This window comes from Vulpes lagopus, chromosome 23 (genome assembly GCF_018345385.1).
Source record: "Vulpes lagopus strain Blue_001 chromosome 23, ASM1834538v1, whole genome shotgun sequence".
In the NCBI taxonomy this organism is placed as follows: Eukaryota; Metazoa; Chordata; class Mammalia; order Carnivora; family Canidae; genus Vulpes; species Vulpes lagopus.
In genome coordinates, this window is record NC_054846.1 from 24,062,276 (window position 1) to 24,085,805 (window position 23,530).

At 38.5% G+C, this 23,530-nt stretch overlaps 1 protein-coding gene across 3 annotated transcripts in view; it reads left to right on the top strand.

Moving 5' to 3' along the window:
* SLC5A8 (solute carrier family 5 member 8) overlaps window positions 1-23,530 on the top strand; it is a 69,709-nt gene that overhangs the window by 36,247 nt on the left and 9,932 nt on the right. For all 3 annotated transcript variants that reach the window (XM_041739161.1, XM_041739159.1, XM_041739160.1), the window contains 2 exons: window positions 12,094-12,180; window positions 15,712-15,914. In XM_041739161.1, the coding sequence (XP_041595095.1) occupies window positions 12,094-12,180; window positions 15,712-15,914 (290 nt within the window). The remainder of the gene's footprint in view (window positions 1-12,093; window positions 12,181-15,711; window positions 15,915-23,530) is intronic.

Here is a 23,530-nt window from a genome sequence, read left to right on the forward strand (position 1 = left end):
TAGAATCTTTTTTATTTTTAAAAGATTTTTTAAATTAATCAATCAATTAATTAATTAATTAATGGGGGGAGGGGCAGAGGGAGAGGGTGAGAATCTCAAGCAGACTGTGCTGAGCATGGAGCCTGATGTGGGGTTCAATCTCACAACCCTGAGAGCATCACCTGAGCCAAAATCAAGCCACATGCTTACCCGACTGAGCCCACCCAAATGCTCTACAATCTTTTTTTTAAAAAAGATTTTATTTATTTATTCATGAGAGACACACAGAGAGAGAGAGAGAGAGAGAGAGAGAGAGAGGTGGGGACACAGGCAGATGGAGAAGCAGGGTCCACGCAGCGAGCCTGATGCAGGACTTGATCCCGGGTCTCCAGGTTCACTACCTGGGCTGAAGGCGGTGCTAAACTGCTGAGCCACCCGGCTGCCCTAGAATCTTTTTTTAAAGTCTAGTTTGTCTGATATAAGTATTGCCTCTCCAGCTTTCTTTTAACATCCATTTGCATATGGTTCTCCACCCTCTCATTTTTAATATGCAGGTGTGTTTAGGTCTAAAATGAGTCTCTTGTAAGAAACATATAGATGGGTCTTGTTTTTTTTATCCTGTATTTTGATTGGGACATTTTTTTTCATTTACATTTAAAGTAATTATTGATAGATATGTACTTATTGCCATTATATTACTTGTTTTGTGGTTGTTTCTGAAGACTTTCTCTGATCCTTTCTTGTCTTTTTTTCATGGTTTGCTGGTTTTCTTTTTCTTTCTTTTTTTTTTTTTTGCTGGTTTTCTTTAGTGATAAATTTAGGTTTCTTTCTCTTTATTCTTTGCATATTTATTAGCATTTTTTGATTTGTGGTTACCATTAGGTTTGTATATAACATCTTCTGCATATAGCAGTCTATATTAACTTTGAACCTATTCTTTACTCCTCTCCTCCTCAAGTTTTAGGTATATGTTGTCATATATTGCACCCTTTATTTTGTGAGTTCCTTAACTGATATTTTATAGAAATATTCACTTTTTATTCTTTTTGTGTTTCCTACCTTCATGTCATCACTTTTGATCTTTCCTTTCTACTCATAGAGTCCCCTTTAGTATTTCTTGCAGGGCTGGTTTAATGGTGATGAACTCCTTTAGTTTTTGTTTGTCTGAGAAACTCTTTATCTCTCCTTCTTTTCTGGATGATAGCCTTGTTGGATAGAATATTCTTGACTTTAAATTTTTCCCATTCAACATTTTGGATATATATCATGCCAGTCCTTTCTGACATGGGAAGTTTCTGCTGGAAAATCTGCTGATAGCCTTATGGGGTTTCCTTAATATATAACTGTTGTCTTTTGTCTTGCTGCTTTTAAGATTCTTTTTTTATAACTATATTTTGCCACTTTAATTACAGTATGTCTTTGGTGTGGATATGCTTTTGGGGATTTTGTTGGGGATTCTCTGTGTCTCCTGGATCTGGATATCTGTTTCCTTTCCTAGATTAGGGAAGTTTTCAGCTATTCTTTCTTTAGGTAAATTTTCTGCCCCCTCTTCTCTCTCTTCTTCTGGGATTCCTATAATATGAGTGTTATTTGCTTGATGGAATTACCAAGTTCTTTAAGTCTATTGTCATTTTTCATAATTTTTTTCTCTTTTTTGTTCAGCTTTATTACTTTCCATTAATATGTCTTCTAGGTCATTGATTTGTTCCTATGTTTCTTCCAGCCTGCTGTTCATTCCATCAGGAATGTTTCTGATTTCATTTATTAGGCCCTTTATCTCTACTATGTTATTCTTTATCTCTGTGTTAATGTGATAAGAAAAGCATATTTCTGATTTCATTTATTGGGCCCTTTATCTCTGTTATGTTATTCCTTATTGCTGTGTTAATCTCTTTTCTCAAGTCCAGCAACTATTCTTATGATCATTACTATAAATTCTCTATCAAGAATGTTACTTGCATCTGTTTCATTTAAATTTCTAGCTGTGGCCTTGTCCCATTCTTTCATTTGGGACAAATTCTTCTGTCCTCTCTCTTGTCTAAATCTCCATGCCTGCTTCTGTGTTAGAAGAGTCAGCTATGCTTCTTGCTCTTGAAGGTAATGGCGTTATGAAGAAGAGGTTCTATAGCTCCCTGTGGTGTAGGGTCACCTGTTCGCCAGGGCCTGGCACTTCACAGAGTGTTTCCACTATGTGCTGGGTGCACTCTGCTGTATGTCCTGGCCACTTTATCCCTCAGGCCAATTGTCTGCATAGGCTCTCTGCCTGTTGTGAGTAGTGTTTATTCCCTGACCTGGAATGTGGGGAGTTTTAACTAGGTATACTCTGGTCTCCTTGTGAAATGTGACCTGTTGCCACAGCTGCCAGAACTGAGGCCCTACAGAATTCACAGGTAGGAAGACATGGTGTGGACAGGGGTTTGGGCCAGTCTTCTGTGGGAGAGGTCCCACTGTAGTGGGACTGAGGCAAGTGTGACTGGGATGGGCAGTTCCAGTGGAGTGTGTGTGTAGGGGGATGTCTTGGTGTAAGCAAGTTAGGTAGTGAGCATCAGCACTATGCCGGTGCCCACAGGTGACTCTGTGTTTATGCTGAAGGGCAGTGGAGGCCAGTATCTTTGTTCCCAGAGGGGTCTCTCCATGAATGCTGCCTCTCTGGGACATGTTCCAAGAAAAGCAAATAACCCCCCTACTGTGTGCCCCAGTTGCTCTTGGGGCTGTTTTCATGCTGTATATTTTCTGGCTATTTGCCCTGCCTTCTCTCCAAGAGAAGCCCCAATGCCTCTGGGCTCTCCCCAGCCCACTGACCTTTAAAACTCTAGGCTTTAAGCCCTGCTGGTTGCAAGAACTTATGAAATTCATCTCTTTTCACTCTCCAAGCCAATTACTCTAGGGAATCGTCTTCCTCATGCACTCCCCTGAGTGATACTCTGTCTCTTGCCCTTCCCTGGGACCGCAGCTCTCTTACCACCACAATTGCCACAGTCTGTTTCTCTCCCAAACCATGTCTCTGCACTTCCTGTTTTCTCCCATGTGGTCTCTTCTCTACCTCTAGTTGTGGAGTTTTTTCTGCCTCTCTTCAAGTTGATTTCTGGAGTATGTAGGAGGAATTGATAGTTATATAGTTGTATTCATGGGATAAGAGGATCCTAGGGTCCTCCTACTCTGCCACTATTTTCCGCCTTAATTTTTATGAGTCATTATAAATAATATTATATTTTTAATGTTAGTGCCTATGTGTTTGTTAATATGTAGAAATACAATTGATATTTGTATATTTGTGTTGTATCCCGAGACCTTGCTGAATCTACTTATTAGTTCTTGGTATTTTCTACACAATCATGTCATCTTCAAACAGAGAGTTTTATTTCTTCCTTTCCAATCTGTATATATAGCTTTTCTTTCGTTATTGCACTGGCTTCAACTTCCATATAATGTTGAATAAGAGTATTAAGAGTAGATACCCTTTCCTTGTTCCCCAGTCTGGATGAAGAAAGCATTTAATCTTTCACTCTTAGATATAATGTTAGCTGTAAAACTTTAGTAGATGCCTTTACAAAATTGAGGAAATTCCCTATTTCATTCCCTATTACCCATCTTTCTGAGAGTTTTTTTTTTTCTTACTATGGATGAATGTTGAATTTTGTCAAATGCTTTTCCTGCATTGATTGATATGGTAATATGATAGTTTTCTTTAGTCCTTTGACGTGATGAGTTACATTGATTGATTTTCAAATATTTAGCCAGCCTTGTATTCCTGGAATAAACTTCACTTGGTTGTGGTGTATATTTATTTTTATATATTTCTGAATTCTATCTGTTAACATTGTGTTAAAGATTTTTGCATCATGAGGAATATTGATCTGTAGTTCTTTTTTTTATATAATAGCTGTGTCTGGTTTTGACATCACAGTTATTCTAGCTTCATAAAATAAATTGGGAATAATTCTATGTTTTTTTATAAAATAAATTTATTTTTATTGGTGTTCGATTTGCCAACATACAGAATTACACCCAGTACTCATCCCATCAAGTGCCCCCCTCAGTGCCCTTCACCCATCCACCCCCACCCCCCGCCCTCCTCCCCTTCCACCACCCCCAGCTCATTTCCCAGAGTTAGGAGTCTTTATGTTCTGTCTCCCTTTCTGATATTTCCTATCCATTTCTTCTCCCTTCCCTTCTATTCCCTTTCACTATTATTTATATTCCCCAAATGAATGAGAACATATAATGTTTGTCCTTCTCCGATTGACTCATTTCACTCAGCAAAATACCCTCCAGGTCCATCCACGTTGAAGCAAATGGTGGGTATTTCTCATTTCTAATGGCTGAGTAATATTTCATTGTATACATAAACCACATCTTCTTTATCCATTCATCTTTCGATGGACACTGAGGCTCCTTCCACAGTTTGGCTATTGAGGACATTGCTGCTATAAACTTTGGGGTGCAGGTGTCCTGGCATTTCACTGCATCTGTATCTTTGGGGTAAATCCCCAGCAATGCAATTGCTGGGTCGTAGGGCAGGTCTATTTTTAACTCTTTGAGGAACCTCCACACAGTTTTCCAGAGTGGCTGCACCAGTTCACATTCCCACCAACAGTATTAGAGGGTTCCCTTTTCTCCGCATTCTCTCCAACATTTGTGATTTTCTGCCTTGTTAATTTTCCCCATTTTCACTAGTGTGAGGTGGTATCTCATTGTGGTTTTGATTTGTATTTCCCTGATGGCAAGTGACACAGAGCATTTTCTCATGTATGTGTTGGCCATGTCTATGTCTTCCTCTGTGAGATTTCTCTTCATGTCTTTTGCCCATTTCATGATTGGATTGTTTGTTTCTTTGGTGTTGAGTTTAATAAGTTCTTTATAGATCTTGGATACTAGCCCTTTATCTGGTAGGTCATTTGCAAATATCTTCTCCCATTCTGTAGGTTGTCTTTTAGTTTTGTTGACTGTATACTTTGCTGTGCAAAAGTTTCTTATCTTGATGAAGTCCCAATAGTTCATTTTTGCTTTTGCTTCTTTTGCATTCGTGGATGGATCTTGCAAGAAGTTACTGTGGCCGAGTTCAAAAAGGGTGTTGCCTGTGTTCTCCTCTAGGATTTGGATGGAATCTTGTCTCACATTTAGATCTTTCATCCATTTTGAGTTTATCTTTGTGTATGGTGAAAGAGAGTGTTCTAGTTTCATACTTCCGCATGTGGATGTCCAATTTTCCCAGCACCATTTATTGAAGAGACTGTCTTTCTTCCAGTGGATAATCTTTCCTCCTTTATCAAATATTAGTTGACCATAAAGTTGAGGGTCCACTTCTGGATCCTCTATTCTGTTCCATTGATCTATGTGTCTGTTTTTGTGCCAGTACCACACTGTCTTGATGACCTCAGCTTTGTAGTACAACCTGAAATCTGGCATTGTGATGCCCCCAGCTATGGTTTTCTTTTTTGAAATTCCCCTGGCTATTTGGGGTCCTTTCTGATTCCACACAAATCTTAAAATAATTTGTTCTAACTCTCTGAAGAAAGTCCATGGTATTTTGATAGGGATTGCATTAAACGTGTAAATTGCCCTGGGTAACATTGACATTTTCACAATATTAATTCTGCCAATCCATGAGCATGGAATATTTTTCCATCTCTTTGTGTCTTCCCCAATTTCTTTCAGAAGTGTTCTATAGTTTTTAGGGTATAGATCCTTTACCTCTTTGGTTAGGTTTATTCCTAGGTATCTTATGCTTTTGGGTGCAATTGTAAATGGGATTGACTCCTTAATTTCTCTTTCTTCAGTCTCATTGTTAGTGTATAGAAATGCCACTCACTTCTGGGCATTGATTTTGTATCCTGCCACACTTCCAAATTGCTGTATGAGTTCTAGCAATCTTGGGGTGGAGGCTTTTGGGTTTTCCATGTAAAGTATCATGTCATCGGCGAAGAGGGAGAGTTTGACTTCTTCTTTGCCAATTTGAATGCCTTTAATGTCTTTTTGTTGTCTGATTGTTGAGGCTAGGACTTCCAGTACTTATGCTGAATAGCAGTGGTGAGAGTGGACATCCCTGTCTTGTTCCTGATCTTAGGGGAAAGGCTCCCAGTGCCTCCCCATTGAGAATTATATTTGCTGTGGGTTTTTCGTAGATGCCTTTTAAGATGTTGAGGAATATTCCCTCTATCACTACACTCTGAAGAGTTTTGATCAGGAATGGATGAGGTATTTTGTCAAATGCTTTCTCTGCATCTAATGAGAAGATCATATGGTTCTTGGTTTTCTCTTGCTGATATGATGAATCACATTGATTGTTTTACAAGTGTTGAACCAGCCTTGTGTCCCAGGGATAAATCCTACTTGGTCATGGTGAATCATTTTCTTAATGTATTGTGGGATCCTATTGGCTAGTAGCTTGTTGAGAATTTTTGCATCCATGTTCATCAGGGATATTGGTCTGTAATTCTCCTTTTTGGTGGGGTCTTTGTCTGGTTTTGGAATTAAGGTGATGCTGGCCTCATAGAATGAATTTGGAAGTACTCCATCTCTTTCTATCTTTCCAAACAGCTTTAGTAGAATAGGTATGGTTTCTTCTTTAAATGTTTGATAGAATTCCCCTGGGAAGCCATCTTGCCCTGGACTTTTGTGTTTTGGGAGGTTTTTGATGACTGCTTCAATTTCCTCCCTGGTTATTGGCCTGTTCAGGTTTTCTATTTCTTCCTGTTCCAGTTTTGGTAGTTTGTGGCTTTCTAGAATTGCATCCATTTCTTCTAGATTGCCTAATTTATTGGCGAATAGCTGTTCATAAAATGTTTTTAAAATCATTTGTATTTCCTTGGTGTTGGTAGTGATCTCTCCTTTCTCATTCATGATTTTATTAATTTGAGCCTTCTCTCTCTTCTTTTTAATAAGGCTGGCTAATGGTTTATCTATCTTATTAATTCTTTCAAAAAACCAACTCCTGGTTTTGTTGATCTGTTCCACACTTGGCAGTCTCTTTTTATTGGCATATTAGACCATCTTTTATACTTAATGTAATTATTGGTATGTTAGAGTGTAAGTCTGCCATTTTTTTATGTTTGTTCTTTTTATTTTTTCCCCTTGCCTTCCTATGGGATACTTGCACAATTTTTAGAATCCATTTTTATTTAGCTGTGTTCTTTTGAGCTTGCCTCTTAGTATATAGCATTTTCAATTGTTGCTTTAAGGAATACATTATATAAACTTGATACAATCTACTTTCATTTTACCAGTTTGAGTATAAGACCCATATCTCCCTTTATGTCTGTTTATCTAGTTTTTAATACAGTTGTCAAATATTTACATAAAATTTGAATTATATTAAAATGTTATCATTTTTGCTTCAACAATGAAATGTACCTTAGAAAATTCAAGAGGAGAAGGAAAGCCTATTATATTTAGCCATATCTTGGCTTATTATATTCTTTCTTCTTTCCTGATATTCCAAGGTTCTTCCTTTTTATCATTTGTTTTCTTTTAGAGAACCTTCCTTAGCCACTCTTTTAGCATAGATATACTAATAAAAATTGTGTTCATTTCCCTTCATCTTAATATGTATTGATGTCTCCTTTATTCTCAAAAGATATTTTTGTGGGGTACAGGATTCTGAGTCTGCAGTTCTTTTTATCTAGCACTTAAAACATATGTGCTACTTTCTTTTGGCTTCAATTATTTCTTGAAAAATTTGCTGTCACTCTGGTAATTTTCTTTATTTTTATTTTTTTAAAATTTATTTTTTATTGGTGTTCAATTTGCCAACATATAGAATAACACCCAGTGCTCATCCCATAAAGTGCCCCCCTCAGTGCCTGTCACCCAGTCACCCCCACCCCTGCCCACCTCTCCCTCCACCACCCCTAGTTCGCTTCCCAGAGTGATTATTTTCCTCATACAGGCAAGGTGTCATTTTTCTCTGGCTACTTTTAGAATTTTTTCTTTGTTACTAGTTTTCAGAAATTTATTTCAGTGTATCTTGGCATGTATTTCTTTGGGTTTATCCCATTTGGAGTTTGCTCAGCTTTTGAACCTGTAGGTTTATGTGTCTTGTAAAATTTGGGAAGTTCATACATTACTTCTTTGAGTACTTTTTAGCTTTGCTCTGTCTTTTCTCCTCTAGGGCTCTGATGACATGGATGTTAGATTTTTTTGTTATACTTACACAGATCCTGGAAACTAATTTCATTTTTTAAAAGACTATGTTCTCTCTATTGTTCAGATTGGGTAATTTCTATTGGGTTATCTTCCAGTTTGCTAATTCTTTCCTCTGTCTCTTCCATTCTCTGTTGAACCCATCTATTGAGATTTTTATTTTATTTAGTATTCTTCAGTTAAAAAAATTTCCATTTGATTCTTTATATATGCTGTTTTTGCTGAGACAGTCTATTTTTTTCTAAGACCTTCTGTTTTTTTTTTTCATTTATTTCTAGCATGTCCTAATTCCGGAAGCAGTCTTAAAATTTATTATGGCTGTCTTAAAATTTTGTCAAATAAGTCTGATATATCTATCACTTCTGTATTGGCATATATCAAATGTCTTTTTTCATTCAGTTTAAGATCTTCCTAGTTCCTGCTCTAAAAGGTGAATTTCAGTTGAAACCTGAACATTTTCATATTATGTCATGGGACCCTAGATATTACTTACACCTTCTGTTTTAGTTTGCTTTCTCTGACACCACTTCAGCAGGGTAAGGGAAAATAATACTTTGTTACTGCCAAGTGGAGGTAGAAGCCCAGGTTCCCTATTTGGTCTCTATTAATACCCAGTAGAGTGACTTATTACTTTTCTGGGTGGAAGTAGTCTTCACTGACACCATGGTGAAGGTGATCTTGTCACTACTGGGCAATATTGAAAGTCCTGATTTTCTGGTAGACCTCCTATGACCTTATCCCAGAAGGAAGGGAAAGGGATACTTTGTTATAGGCTTGTGGTGATGGAAACTAGGCTTCCTAGTTGGCCTTTTCTGATGTGTGTTAGGGGGAACACTTCATTCTATGGTATTTGGCTGGAATTGTACAGTCATTTTCTAAAACTTTTCTGTCTTGTTTAGCTGCCCATTTTCTGATCTAGGTTTTGTGTCCCCCAACCTCCACACACCTGTTGTCATTTCTGGGTTACCAGCTTCTTCAGCTCTAAGACTGGGATATATCAGGCAAAATAGATGCTCAGGGAACTCACCACTGTGTCATTCTTCATGTCCCAGAGGCCCTAGCCTGTCTGACCTTTTGTTATTCTCATATTTGTTTTATACGTAATGTCCAGGATTTTTAGTTTTACAGCAGTATTCTTCTTCAGCATTTTCACTCTATATGGTTTCAATTACCTATGGTCAATTGCAATCTGGAAGCAGGTGTTCCTCCTTCTGACTTGTCATCAGGTGGTCAACAGTAACATAAACTGCATCATTTACCTCACTTCATTTCATCATGTAGGCCATTAATCTCATATCATCACAAGAAGAGTGAATACAGTAAGTTATTTTGAGAGAGAGAGAGACCACAGTCATATAACTCACATTACAGTATATTATTATAATTATCCTATTTTATTATTAGTTATTGTTGTTAACCTCTTACCATGCCTAATTTATAAATTAAACTTTATCAAAGGTGTGTATATATATATAGGAAAAAATATAGTATATATAGTGTTCAGTACCATCTGTGGTTTCAGGCATTCACTGGCGTTCTTAGAACAAATCACTTTCAGATAAGATGGAGCAGACTACTGTATTAATAGGAGGAATAGGAAAAAATATCTGCTTCATCTTTCCAGAAGTGGAAATACCTAATATTTTCCCGCCTAAGGTTTCCTTCTCTTTCTTTGGCATCTGCTAAATCTTTTGTTAGAGAACATTTTGTGTTGGAAAGCTCTTGCCTGCTTCTATGGAGGTGTTGGAAGGTAGAGAACAAACTAATCTTTAGAATAGCCTCTTCTTTCTGAACCTTGCATGAATTACACTGTTTTTAGTGTCAAAGCCTCAGCATAGACTTACCCACCCCTATCTGGGGTATTATTCAATTGTCTAAGTCTTATTTATTTTTCAAGTTTCAATATAAACATCCTTATACAAAAAGACCCTTTCTGTTTCCTGGATAAGTTTGAGTATCCCTCTTCTAAATATTCTCAAAGTACCTTGTGTTTCTCTTATTCTTATTTCCATGATCATATTTTATTGCAGTTATTTATATGATGTCTATTTTACTAAATAGTGTGTAATTCCATAAAGGTAAGAATTTTTTTGTCCAAAGTTGTATCAAATATCTGGTGTCTACTGCAGTGCTATGACATTTAACAAATTTGGATTGAATGTACTCATTTATGTATTTGCCCATAAACATCCACTTATCTGATTCACCCCAATTACTTCCTGGAACTTCTCTGGCCACATGACCACCTGGGCTCCCTCTCTGGGACTCCTGGACTTCCCCATGATCCAGAAAATTGAAGGTCAAAACTAAGCAAAGCAGGTCCTCCAAACTCCTGCTTTAGATAGACCTAAGGCTAGGGTCCATTCTGATTGGTTATTGCTTATGGCATACCAGTTAGTAAAATAGTTTGATCTCATCCTAATTTATAAATTAATGAATGATGTCCAAAAGCTCCAAGCTTATCTAGCATATCTAAATGTGCTTTTTTCCATAGTCTGCATTACTGCTTATAACTCTTACTGTGGTTGATTGGCCTTTTTTCATATATCAGTTCTGGCCTGAGTATATACAGTGAGGTATTCTAGTACTGTCATCATAACCATGGGCCAGTTCTTCCTTGCTTCATCTCTAACCAAGGTATTATTTCTTGAGACAGATGTTTTATGGGAGTATATTCCTTGTGCCTTCAAAACTGTCTCACAAGTCACACTGTCACACCTGCTTCATGGGCCATGTGACTTATTTGACATTTTGTGGTGAAGTCTGTATTCCTTCCTACTGGGCTCTGGTTCAAGAGAAGTTGTGAAATGACTCTCCAGGATTATATTCCCAAAACATATCCTCCTCAAACACTAGCTCTTTGTCACCTGTATCCACACCCCATTCCCTAGTTCCACAAGGTAGGCTTTACTTTTTTTTTTTTTAACCAAGAACTGCCATCTATATCCTATAAAATTTTACTTGACTTGGTATTTTTTCTGTTTTACTGATTCTGTTATTAAGCCCCTTTACTCTGTAGACAAACCAGTGTGTTCACTAATCCTTATTTTATGGTTCTATTCACTCTTAAAAATTAGCCATTGGCTTATTGGGAACTCACATCTCTTGGAATTTTCAGCTTTTGCATTTCTCCATTATTCTCATTGTAATTGTAACTTTTTTTCCACTAGCATGATTTTTGGCATCTATACATCAAAGCAAAGGTTGCAGTGAGCCAATTCGATTTTATTTTTTATTTTTTATTTTTAAAGATTTTATTTATTTATTCATGAGAGAGAGAGAGAAAGAGAAAGAGAGAGAGAGAGAGAGAGAGAGAGGCAGAGACACAGGCAGAGGGAGAAGCAGGCTCCATGCAGGGAGCCTGATGTGGGACTTGATCCCTGGGCCTCTGGATCACGCCCTGGGCCAAAGGCAGGCGCTAAACCACTGGGCCACTGGGGCTGCCCTAGCCAATTAGATTTTAAATCTTTTTTGACATGATTTGATCAATCTTATTTTTTTTAAATTATCATAGTTTTCATTTTAATTCCATTCTTTGGGAATCAAGGATGGCTCTCGGTTTCATTGCCAGCTGTGTTCACTTACAAATACTTATCCACAGTCTTGTTTTGCAAAAGATTTTGAAACTATCAAAGCACAAAGAAGTGATGTGATTGATTATTATCACTTGCAAGAACAGTTGGGAGAAGTAGTATCTCTTTTGGCTGATAAATTCATATAGGTGTTCCCATTGTCTTGTGATTCTATCTCTTTGTATTCTTCTTCCTTTGTTGAGGATACCTGAATGAATAGATGAATAGTTGAGATTGGGAAGCAGAAGCATTTCAAGTTCTGATCACCTATTTGCCAATGACAAGGGCGCCATGATTTTCAGAGGGAGATTGACTACTTTAAATCCTCATTCTGATGAAATTATTTTGAAACACTTGGTATTTGAGATTGCTAGTTGCTGACTTTTTATTATTTTTGCAGGCAGCACTCAGCATATTTGGCATGGTTGGTGGACCACTTCTGGGCTTGTTTGCTTTGGGCATTTTGGTTCCCTTTGCCAACTCAATTGTAAGTATAAAGAATGAATGTTGTGTAAAGCTTCTTTCCCAAAAATAGTAGTGTCTCCACAATTTTTTCTCAATTGGAAAGTTATAGTTGCTCTGATATCTGTCATTAGTGACGTGATGACTTAAAATACTCATACTGACTTCGCTGGGGTATAAAATAAAGTGCTATGCACTGGGACTCTGCATATATGAAGCCAAATGAACACTGCCAAAATTATATATTTTATAAATATTGTATAGCTAAATCATATATTACAACATAATTATATAACTAAGAAAAATATAGAATATATAACATAACTAAAGAATATATATTATGGAACAATGTATATTGTATGTAATATGTATTATAACTATTATATAATATAACTAAAGGAGCAGCATTTATCTTTTTGCCCTTCTTGGAAAAATCACTAGGATTTATGTGATGAACATTTTTAAAATTTAAAATCAATTAATTAACATATAGTGCATTATTAGTATCAGAGGTCACTAAACTCTGCCTCTGAAAATCACAAGGATTTAAAAAAAGGAGATCAGGGCAGCCTCGGTGGCTTAGCGGTTTAGCACTGCCTTCAGCCCAGGGCGTGATCCTGGAGTCCTGGGATCAAGTCCCATGTCAGTCAGGATCCCTGTGTGGAGCCTGCTTCTCCCTCTGCCTGTGTCTCTGCCTCTCTCTCTCTCTCTCTCTCTCTCTCTCTCTGTCTCTAATAAATAAATATAATCTAAAATAATAATAACAAATAAAGATAAATTTTAAAAGGAAATCAACAGGCTCAAACATGAAATATTTAAGGGCAATAGAGCTGAGGATACCTGTGAATAGCCAGAGTGCAGCAAAGAGAAGCAATAAGATAAACTCTTCACCACCTTGATCAGAATGTTTATATTCCTGATATTTAAAGCTATGGTCCCAATATCATGGTCCCGGCCCCAGAGGTGTGATCATAATTGGGAATAAGTATCCAGAATGAGGTGATATCTCTTTTCCACATAGACACTTCTGTGCCTTTTTTTTAAAGATTTTATTTATTCATTCACGAGAGACACACACAGAGAGAGGCAGAGATACAGGCAGGAGGAGAAGCAGGCTCCACATAGGGAGCCTGATGTGGGACTCAATCCTGGGAATCCAGGATCATGCCCCCAGCCAAAGGCAGACGCTCAACCGTTGAGCCACTCAGTCATCCCACTTCTGTGCTTTGAAGTACTAAATTTGTTTGGAATGAATGAAATTGAAGTTATTTCTATGAAAGCCAGGGGAAACTCCACTGAGTCAGTCCTGCTATAAGCTGAAGTTCAGGAAAAACTCATAATATATGTGTGGTGGTTTCATACAGACATAGAATAACTTCAGAACTCTGATTTTACATTTGGAATTCCATTTTCTTCATGAGGCACTAGGGATTGGTAAGGTAGATACTAATAAAGGCTATTACCATTATTATTAATGGTATAATTCTTAAAGAAAATAATTCTCAGCAGATGGTGACGACACTTGTAGTACGCATAGCATAATGTATAGAGATGCTGAATTACTGTGTTGTATCCTGAAACTAACGTAACAATGTGTGTTGACTGTACTAAAAAATTTTTTTAAAGTAATTCTCAAAAAAATTGTCAGTGAAATATCATATAAAAAGCTAGTTTGGTAGAAATGAATCACAATGAAAGAGAATAGTTTGAATCTACCTCAGAATGTTGAAGCTTTGATTAGACTCTGCATTATGAAATGCACAGTGCTTTGTTGAGTGTCTGAAACATTAGGAGAAACATTAGGACTTTTGGTTTCTGACATTTACAGCCACCATGGGTGGGTTGCCTCCAGAAAAGCTGTAGCAGACTAGGTCCCACATAACCTTTACTCAGGAGAAGTATGATACTATTCCTGTCGTAGAAGGTACCCATTTTTACTATATCCATGTCTTTCATCAGCAGAATACCTACCCTTGCTTTGGAATGGACTTCCTGCCTCCCCCTCTCCCTCTATCCATCCCTCCCATCCTCTTCTTGTCCTTTTTTCTTTCCCTTCCTTTGCTTCTCCTTTCTCCCTCTTTCCCTCTCTTCCTCTCATTCATTCATTGAATATTTATGAACTAAGCACTGTCCTGGGAATAGAGAGCACTGAATATTTCTGCACTTGTGGGCTTTATGATTTTGTGGATCTTTGATCAAGCCATGGACAATACTGAGAATAAGCAAGTCTGGCCTGTCAACAGCTGGCCACACTACTATTCCAGCCTCATATTATTGCAAAAATTTATTGCATATCTGCTGTATGTCCAGCACTGTAGTTAAGTGCTTGGGTACCAAAACAAAACAAAATGTAATTCTGCTTTCAAGGTTCACAGCTTAATGAAAGAGCTCAAGTCTTTGTTCCTGACATAAATCCTCTGATCTTGTCATCAGCCTTCATTTTATCCCATCAACAGACCATTCTTTTTTCCTACCCTATGATTTTGCTTATGTTTCTCCCCTTACTTCATCTATTCCCCCCTGACCTCTCTATGGGGATCCCAAGGCACAAGCTGCCCTGACTTGTCTGGTCAGTATTCTTAAAGGAAGGGGGAGGGACACCTGGGTGGCTCAGCGGTTGAGTGTCTGCCTTTGGCTCAGGGTGTGGCCCCACAGTCCTGGGATCCAGTCCCACATGGGGCTCCCTGCATGGAGCCCGCTTTTCCTTCTGCCTGTGTCTCTGCCTCTCTCCCTCTGTGTCTCTCATGAATAAATGAATAAAATCTTTTTTAAAAAAAAAAAGAAAGGGGGAAATTTTCACCACAGAAGAAGAAAGAGTCTTACCAGCTGAAGGTTTGCTTTTGTCCCCATCATTTGGAACCAGGGCTTAAGTCATTCAAGGTCTAACAGAACACATGGATACTGATGAAAAGCATAAATGAGGAACTCAAGTTTTCCAAAGATTGAGAAACCAAGTATCTTCCGAGAGGACATATCTTCTTGTCTTTAGAAATACTTGGTGTGGTTGTACACACCAATCATTTGTGAAAACTGCTTCCTATTTTCCCCCTAATTATCCCGAAGCACAATTACAATCATGCATGTTGTTAAGTATGGGAATAAACTCTACATATGCTTTCCCCTTCATAGTCTCTTGTTGATTTGGCATACTATTTTTTCAGAGATTAAATAAAAATAAAGGGGGCAATTGGCCTACTATCAACCATGTGATTGTTGTAGTTACTTGGGTGTGAAGAGAGGAGGAGGCTAGAGCAGAGTGCTAGCTGTGGAAACAGAATAGAAGGAATGAATTATGAGACTGACAAAACAAAAAGTAAGCAGGTTAAGATAGGGATGTGGAAAGGGAATGGGGTTGTAGAGTGTCCAGGGCTCTGGGCTTAGGGATCAGTGGCCCATGCTGCCCTTTGCAAGAGGCAGGGACCTTGAGAAAGAAAAGGATTTTAGGAGAGAAGACAGTAGATCTGGTTTAGGACCGTGTTGAGCTTAACTTTCTAATGTTAATTTCCATCTCAGAAAGCTATATTATTTTTCTTTCAAAAACACTGTTGTTTTGCAGGGAGCACTTGCTGGTCTGATGGCTGGATTTGCTATTTCTTTGTGGGTTGGAATTGGAGCTCAACTTTATCCTCCACTGCCTGAGAGAACTATGCCATTAAGCCTTGAAACCTATGGCTGTAACAACACATACAATGCGACAAATTGGGTGACAACCACAGAAATGCCATTTACTAGTGCTTTTCAAGTACACAATGCTGAAAGGTATTGAATTAAGCTTTTTAATGTCACATTTTAAAGAAATGCGTGTGACAGGTAGAGAACCCCAGTTGCTTTTTGTCTTGCTGCAGTGTTGTGATTTTCCCTAATTCTGAAATAGGTAGAGCCCTTGTGGCTTTCTGGCTGTAGTATTTTGTTCACAAACAGCAAAAATTGCTATATGTTCTTAATTTTGATAGAAGCTTCTGCCTCACTTACAGAACTGGAGAAGACTTGAATAGTGACAAAAAAATTCTGTTATGGGTAAATGCTACCAAGTATCAGCTCTAGTTGAAAGCAAAATCATCTTTTTCAATTAAAAAATGTTTTAAAATGAAAAGCAAAATTATAAAAGAAACTTTGCTTATATAGTTTTTGAGGTATAGCCTTTATAGTCTAAAAGCTACAATCATCTAAATATGTTAGATCATTGCCATTTGTTTAGGTTTAAAGATTCCAAATCTTTAGAGAACTGGCAATGAGTTGCAGTTGTGATCAACTTGCTTGAGTTTTGTTTGTTTTTTTTTTTAAGATTTTATTTATGTATTCATGAGAGACAGAGAGAGGCAGAGACATAGGCAAAGGGAGAAGCAGGTTCCCTGCAGGGAGCTCGATGTGGGACTTGATCCAAGGACCGCAGGATCACGCCCTGAGCCTTAGGCAAACGCTGGGCCTCTGAGCCCAGCCACCCAGGCATCCCGACTTGCTAGAGTTTTCTGTATGCAGTGTACTTTTGGGCTTCTGGATCCTTATGTCAAGTGATTTAATGAAATGATGTCTATCTGTTGGTAGGTGAGTGTTTTATAATATAGTGGACATAAGGGCAATACTTTAGTGGACAATTAAATGTCCATCCTTAAAGCATAAACCCCTTGAAATATTCAAGGAATACAGAGATGAGGCTGCCACTCCCAAATTATTGCCTCCAGCAATAATTTCCAGCTTTCCCAGAGTGAAACCATTAAAAACTCATTCCCTTTGGGTCAAGACATGGTGTCTTCCCTCTTATACTGGACGCACTCCTGAGAGAAGGAATGTGACTTATTATTAGTGATTCAGGTTCCAAGCAAAACTCAACTAAGAAAATGCTTTTGCCAACGGAAGTTCAAGGCTGGTAAATGCTGCACAGGTAGAGAGAAAAGGTAGTTCCAGAGCTTGAGGCATATTTGGGGATGTTTGACTAGGTGGGGTGCTTAATATATTTCAGTGACAATTTGAAAGGTGGCAGTATGGCATAGATTTGGACTATGAATCAAAAGACCTGAGTTTTTCAGATGCTCTTGCTATTGTCTGGGGGACTCAGAACAAGATAGTTGTCTGTATTTATTGTTTGTCCATTTAGATAACAACATCTGTCTTACCTTCCTCACAGACTTTTTGTATAGACCAAAGCAACAAATATTTATTGCCATGTATAACAGAAAATGAAACATGCAACAAAAGCACTTTGAAAAAAAAAGGGGGTGAGGGGCAAGGAAATGCCGGGAGCAGTTTCAACAAGCACCAAAGCACTAATATAAGTGGGGGAGGGGGGATATAGTTGTTAGAATTAGAAAGGGAGAAAAAAAATAATTGAAGGTACATGGGAGGATATTCAGGATGTCCTTGTTTTACGATTTTGCTTAGCATTTATCCTGATTGTGTAAATATCTCTCTTAATTTAAGAGTCTGCAGCAAAACAGTTATTTGGATTCGGAAACAAATAAATTAGCTGAAGTTTAGTATATGCCTGGTACCATAATAACTGGTTTTATATGTTAGCTTACTTATAAAGTAACAGGTAATAAGCAAGAATGCCTAAGAATGAACTATCTACGCAGTTCTTGGCTGGCCATTTAGGTAGTATCCCAAGAAAGCCTTCCCCTCCTTTTTTTTTTTTTTATACTTTTTTTTAAGATTTTATTTATTTATTCATGATAGTCACAGAGAGAGAGAGGCAGAGACAGGCAGAGGGAGAAACAGGCTCCATGCACCGGGAGCCCGACGTGGGATTCGATCCCTGGTCTCCAGGATCGCGCCCCGGGCCAAAGGCAGGCGCCAAACCGCTGCGCCACCCAGGGATCCCGAAAGCCTTCCCCTCCTATTCACAGTGGCTCCTGTCTACTAGGAAGTTATAGTTTAGCTGGAGAGAGTGTGCTAATTTACAGAAAACAATTCAGTAAGCACAGTAAGTATAAAACTAGCATACAGGAAATAGTAATAAATACTTGATAAATATTTATTAAAATAATGCATAGACATGGAGTGATTAGCATCAAGACTTGGGAAAGGTAGTAGTACTTGAAAGATACAGAGGTTGTCTAGAAGCAGAGGGTCTGGAAAGTTACAGAGAAACACCAGAAGGGAAATGGGGCGGGGAAAATAAACACTTAAACAATATCTCGTGTTAAGTGGTATTCATAGACGGTCGAGAGAGCAGAGAGGGGGCAAGCCTAACCCTTCCTAATGGAGTCAAGGAAACCTTCTTAGAGGAGGACTATGTGAGCTGGGGTTAATCAGGTGAGCAAGGTTTGGTGGGAAGGACAGAAGGAAGTGGGTATCACACGACAGAGAAGCAGTGTATGCAAAGGCATGGAGGTCTAAAGCCAATATGGCATCGTAGTCGATCCCACCCAGTTTGGTGTTGCTAGACTACAGGTGAGGAGTAAACGACACAGCTGAAGATGAAACAAAATACCCTTTGGTTGCCTAGATTCTGTGTTTCCATAACCTAGATTCAGTATTTAGTCTTTGACATCCCAGTGCTTGTATGTATTGATAGATCATTGTAGTTTTAACTTACATTTCCTTGATGACCAGTTATAGTCAATATCTTTTTATTTTTATTTATTTATTTTTTTAATTAATTTTTATTGGTGTTCAATTTACATACAGAAAAACACCCAGTGCTCATCCCGTCAAGTGTCCACCTCAGTGCCCGTCACCCCTTTCCCTCCAACACCCGCCCTCCTCCCCTTCCACCACCCCTAGTTCGTTTCCCCGAGTTAGGAGTCTTTATGTTCTGTCTCCCTTCCTGATATTTCCCAACATTTCTTCTCCCTTCCTTTATATTCCCTTTCACCATTATTCATATTCCCCAAATGAATGAGAACATACACTGTTTGTCCCTCTCCGATTGACTTATTTCACTCAGCATAATACCCTCCAGTTCCATCCACGTTGAAGCAAATGGTGGGTATTTGTCGTTTCTAATTGCTGAGTAATATTCCATTGTATACATAGACCACATCTTCTTTATCCATTCATCTTTCGATGGACACCGAGGCTCCTTCCACAGTTTGGCTATTGTGGCCATTGCTGATAGAAACATCGGGGTGCAGGTGTCCCGACGTTTCATTGCATCTGAATCTTTGGGGTAAATCCCCAACAGTGCAATTGCTGGGTCGTAGGGCAGGTCTATTTTTAACTCTTTGAGGAACCTCCACACAGTTTTCCAGAGTGGCTGCACCAGTTCACATTCCCACCAACAGTGTAAGAGGGTTCCCTTTTCTCTGCATCCTCTCCAACATTTGTGGTTTCCTGCCTTGTTAATTTTCCCCATTCTCACTGGTGTGAGGTGGTATCTCATTGTGGTTTTGATTTGTATTTCCCTGATGGCAAGTGATGCAGAGCATTTTCTCATGTGCATGTTGGCCATGTCCATGTCTTCCTCTGTGAGATTTCTCTTCATGTCTTTTGCCCATTTCATGATTGGATTGTTTGTTTCTTTGGTGTTGAGTTTAATAAGTTCTTTATAGATTTTGGAAACTAGCCCTTTATCTGATATGTCATTTGCAAATATCTTCTCCCATTCTGTAGGTTGTCTTTTAGTTTTGTTGACTGTATCCTGTGCTGTGCAAAAGCTTCTTATCTTGATGAAGTCCCAATAGTTCATTTTTGCTTTTGTTTCTTTTGCCTTCGTGGATGTATCTTGCAAGAAGTTACTGTGGCCAAGTTCAAAAAGGGTGTTGCCTGTGTTCTCCTCTAGGATTTTGATGGAATCTTGTCTCACATTTAGATCTTTCATCCATTTTGAGTTTATCTTTGTGTATGGTGAAAGAGAGTGGTCCAGTTTCATTCTTCTGCATGTGGATGTCCAATTTTCCCAGCACCATTTATTGAAGAGACTGTCTTTCTTCCAATGGATAGTCTTTCCTCCTTTATCGAATATTAGATGACCGTACATTTCAGGGTCCACTTCTGGGTTCTCTATTCTGTTCCATTGATCTATGTGTCTGTTTTTGTGCCAGTACCACACTGTCTTGATGACCACAGCTTTGTAGTACAACCTGAAATCTGGCATTGTGATGCCCCCAGATATGGTTTTCTTTTTTAAAATTCCCCTGGCTATTCGGGGTCTTTTCTGATTCCACACAAATCTTAAAATAATTTGTTCTAACTCTCTGAAGAAAGTCCATGGTATTTTGATAGGGATTGCATTAAACGTATAAATTGCCCCGGGTAACATTGACATTTTTACAATATTAATTCTGCCAATCCATGAGCATGGAATATTTTTCCATCTCTTTGTGTCTTCCTCAATTTCTTTCAGAAGTGTTCTATAGTTTTTAGGGTATAGATCTTTTACCTCTTTGGTTAGGTTTATTCCTAGGTATCTTATGCTTTTGGGTGCAATTGTAAATGGGATTGACTCCTTAATTCTCTTTCTTCAGTATCATTGTTAGTGTATAGAAATGCCATTGATTTCTGGGCATTGATTTTGTATCCTGCCACGCTACCAAATTTCTGTATGAGTTCTAGCAATCTTGGGATGGAGTCTTTTGGGTTTTCTATGTAGAGTATCATGTCATCGGCGAAGAGGGAGAGTTTGACTTCTTCTTTGCCAATTTGAATGCCTTTAATGTCTTTTTGTTGTCTGATTGCTGAGGCGAGGACTTCCAGAACGATGTTGAACAGCAGTGGTGAGAGTGGACATCCCTGTCTTGTTCCTGATCTTAGGGGAAAGGCTCCCAGTGCTTCCCCATTGAGAATGATATTTGCTCTGGGCTTTTCGTAAATGGCTTTTAAGATGTCGAGGAAAGTTCCCTCTATCCCAACACTCTGAAGGGTTTTGATCAGGAATGGATGCTGTATTTTGTCAAATGCTTTCTCTGCATCTAATGAGAGTATCATATGGTTCTTGGTTTTTCTCTTGCTGATATGATGAATCACATTGATGGTTTTACGAGTGTTGAACCAGCCTTGTGTCCCAGGGATAAATCCTACTTGGTCATGGTGAATAATTTTCTTAATGTGTTGTTGGATCCTATTGGCTAGTATCTTGTTGAGAATTTTTGCATCCATGTTCATCAGGGATATTGGTCTGTAATTCTCCTTTTTGGTGGGGTCTTTGTCTGGTTTCGGAATTAAGGTGATGCTGGCCTCATAGAACGAATTTGGAAGTACTTCATCTCTTTCTATCTTTCCAAACAGCTTTAGTAGAATAGGTATGATTTCTTCTTTAAACTTTTGATAGAATTCCCCTGGGAAGCCATCTGGCCCTGGACTCTTGTGTCTTGGGAGGTTTTTGATGACTGCTTCAATTTCCTCCCTGGTTATTGGCCTGTTCAGGTTTTCTGTTTCTTCCTGCTCCAGTTTTGGTAGTTTGTGGCTTTCCAGGAATGCGTCCATTTCTTCTAGATTTCCTAATTTATTGGCGTACAGCTGTTCATAATATGTTTTTAAAATCGTTTGTATTTCCTTGGTGTTGGTAGTGATCTCTCCTTTCTCATTCATGATTTTATTAATTTGAGTCTTCTCTCTCTTCTTTTTAATAAGGTTGGCTAATGGTTTATCTATCTTATTAATTCTTTCAAAGAACCAACTCCTGGTTCTGTTGATCTGTTCCACAGTTCTTTTGGTCTCAATATCATTGAGTTCTGCTCGAATTTTAATTAACTCTCTTCTTCTGCTGGGGGCGGGGTCTATTTGTTGCTTTTTCTCTAGTTCCTTTATGTGTAAGGTGAGCTTTTTAATTTGAGATCTTTCCAGTTTTTGAATGGATGCTTGTATTGCGATGTATTTCCCCCTCAGGACTGCTTTTGCTGCATCCCAAAGATTTTGAACGGTTGTATCTTCATTCTCATTAGTTTCCATGAATCTTTTTAATTCTTCCTTAATTTCCTGGTTGACCTTTTCATCTTTTAGCAGGATGGTCCTTAACCTCCACATGTTTGTGGTCCTTCCATACTTCTTGTTGTGATTAAGTTCTAATTTCAAGGCATTATGGTCTGAGAATATACAAGGGACTATCCCGATCTTTTGGTATCGGTTCAGACCCGATTTGTGACCCAGTATGTGGTCTATTCTGGAGAAAGTTCCATGTGCACTTGAGAAGAATGTGTATTCAGTTGAGTTTGGATGTAAAGTTCTGTAGATATCTGTGAAATCCATCTGGTCCAGTGTATCATTTAAAGCTCTCGTTTCTTTGGAGATGTTGTGCTTAGAAGACCTATCCAGGGTAGAAAGAGCTAGATTGAAGTCACCAAGTATAAGTGTATTATTATCAAGGTATTTCTTGAGTTTGGTTATTAATTGGTTTAAATATTTGGCAGCTCCCACATTCGGGGCATATATATTGAGGATTGTTAAGTCCTCTTGTTGGATAGATCCTTTGAGTATGAGATAGTGTCCCTCTTCATCTCTCACTATAGTCTTTGGGGTAAATTTTAATTTATCTGATATAAGGATGGCAACCCCTGCTTTCTTTTGAGGACCATTTGAATGGTAAATGGTTCTCCAACCTTTTATTTTCAGGTTGTAGGTGTCCTTCTGTCTAAAATGAGTCTCTTGTAGACAGCAAATAGGTGGGTCCTGCTTTTTTATCCAGTCTGAAACCCTGCGCCTTTTGATGGGGTCATTAAGCCCGTTCACGTTCAGAGTTACTATTGATAGATATGAGTTTAGTGTCATCATATCTATTCAGTCCTTGTTTTTGTGGATTGTTCCACTGAACTTCTTCTTAAAGGGGAATTTTAACAGTCCCCCTTAAAATTTCTTGCAGAGCTGGTTTGGAGGTTACATATTCTTTCAGTTCCTGCCTGTCTTGGAAGCTCTTTATCTCTCCTTCCATTTTGAATGAAAGCCTTGCTGGATAAAGTATTCTTGGTTGCATGTTCTTCTCATTTAGGACCCTCAATATATCCTGCCAGCCCTTTCTGGCCTGCCAGGTCTCTGTGGAGAGGTCTGCTGTTACCCTAATATTCCTCCCCATAAAAGTCAGGGACTTTTTTTCTCTTGCTGCTTTAAGGATCTTCTCCTTATCTTTGGAATTTGCAAGCTTCACTATTAAATGTCGAGGTGTCGAACGGTTTTTGTTGATTTTAGGGGGGGATCTCTCTATTTCCTGGATCTGAATGCCTGTTTCCCTTCCCAGATTAGGAAAGTTTTCAGCTAGGATTTGTTCAAATACATATTCTGGCCCTCTGTCCCTTTCGGCGCCCTCAGGAACCCCAATTAAACGTAGGTTTTTCTTCCTCAGGCTGTCATTTATTTCCCTTAATCTATCCTCATGATCTTTTAATTGCTTGTCTCTTTTTTCCTCAGTTTCCCTCTTTGCCATCAACTTGTCTTCTATGCCACTCACTCGTTCTTCCACCTCGTTAACCCTCGTCGTTAGGACTTCTAGCTTGGATTGCATCTCA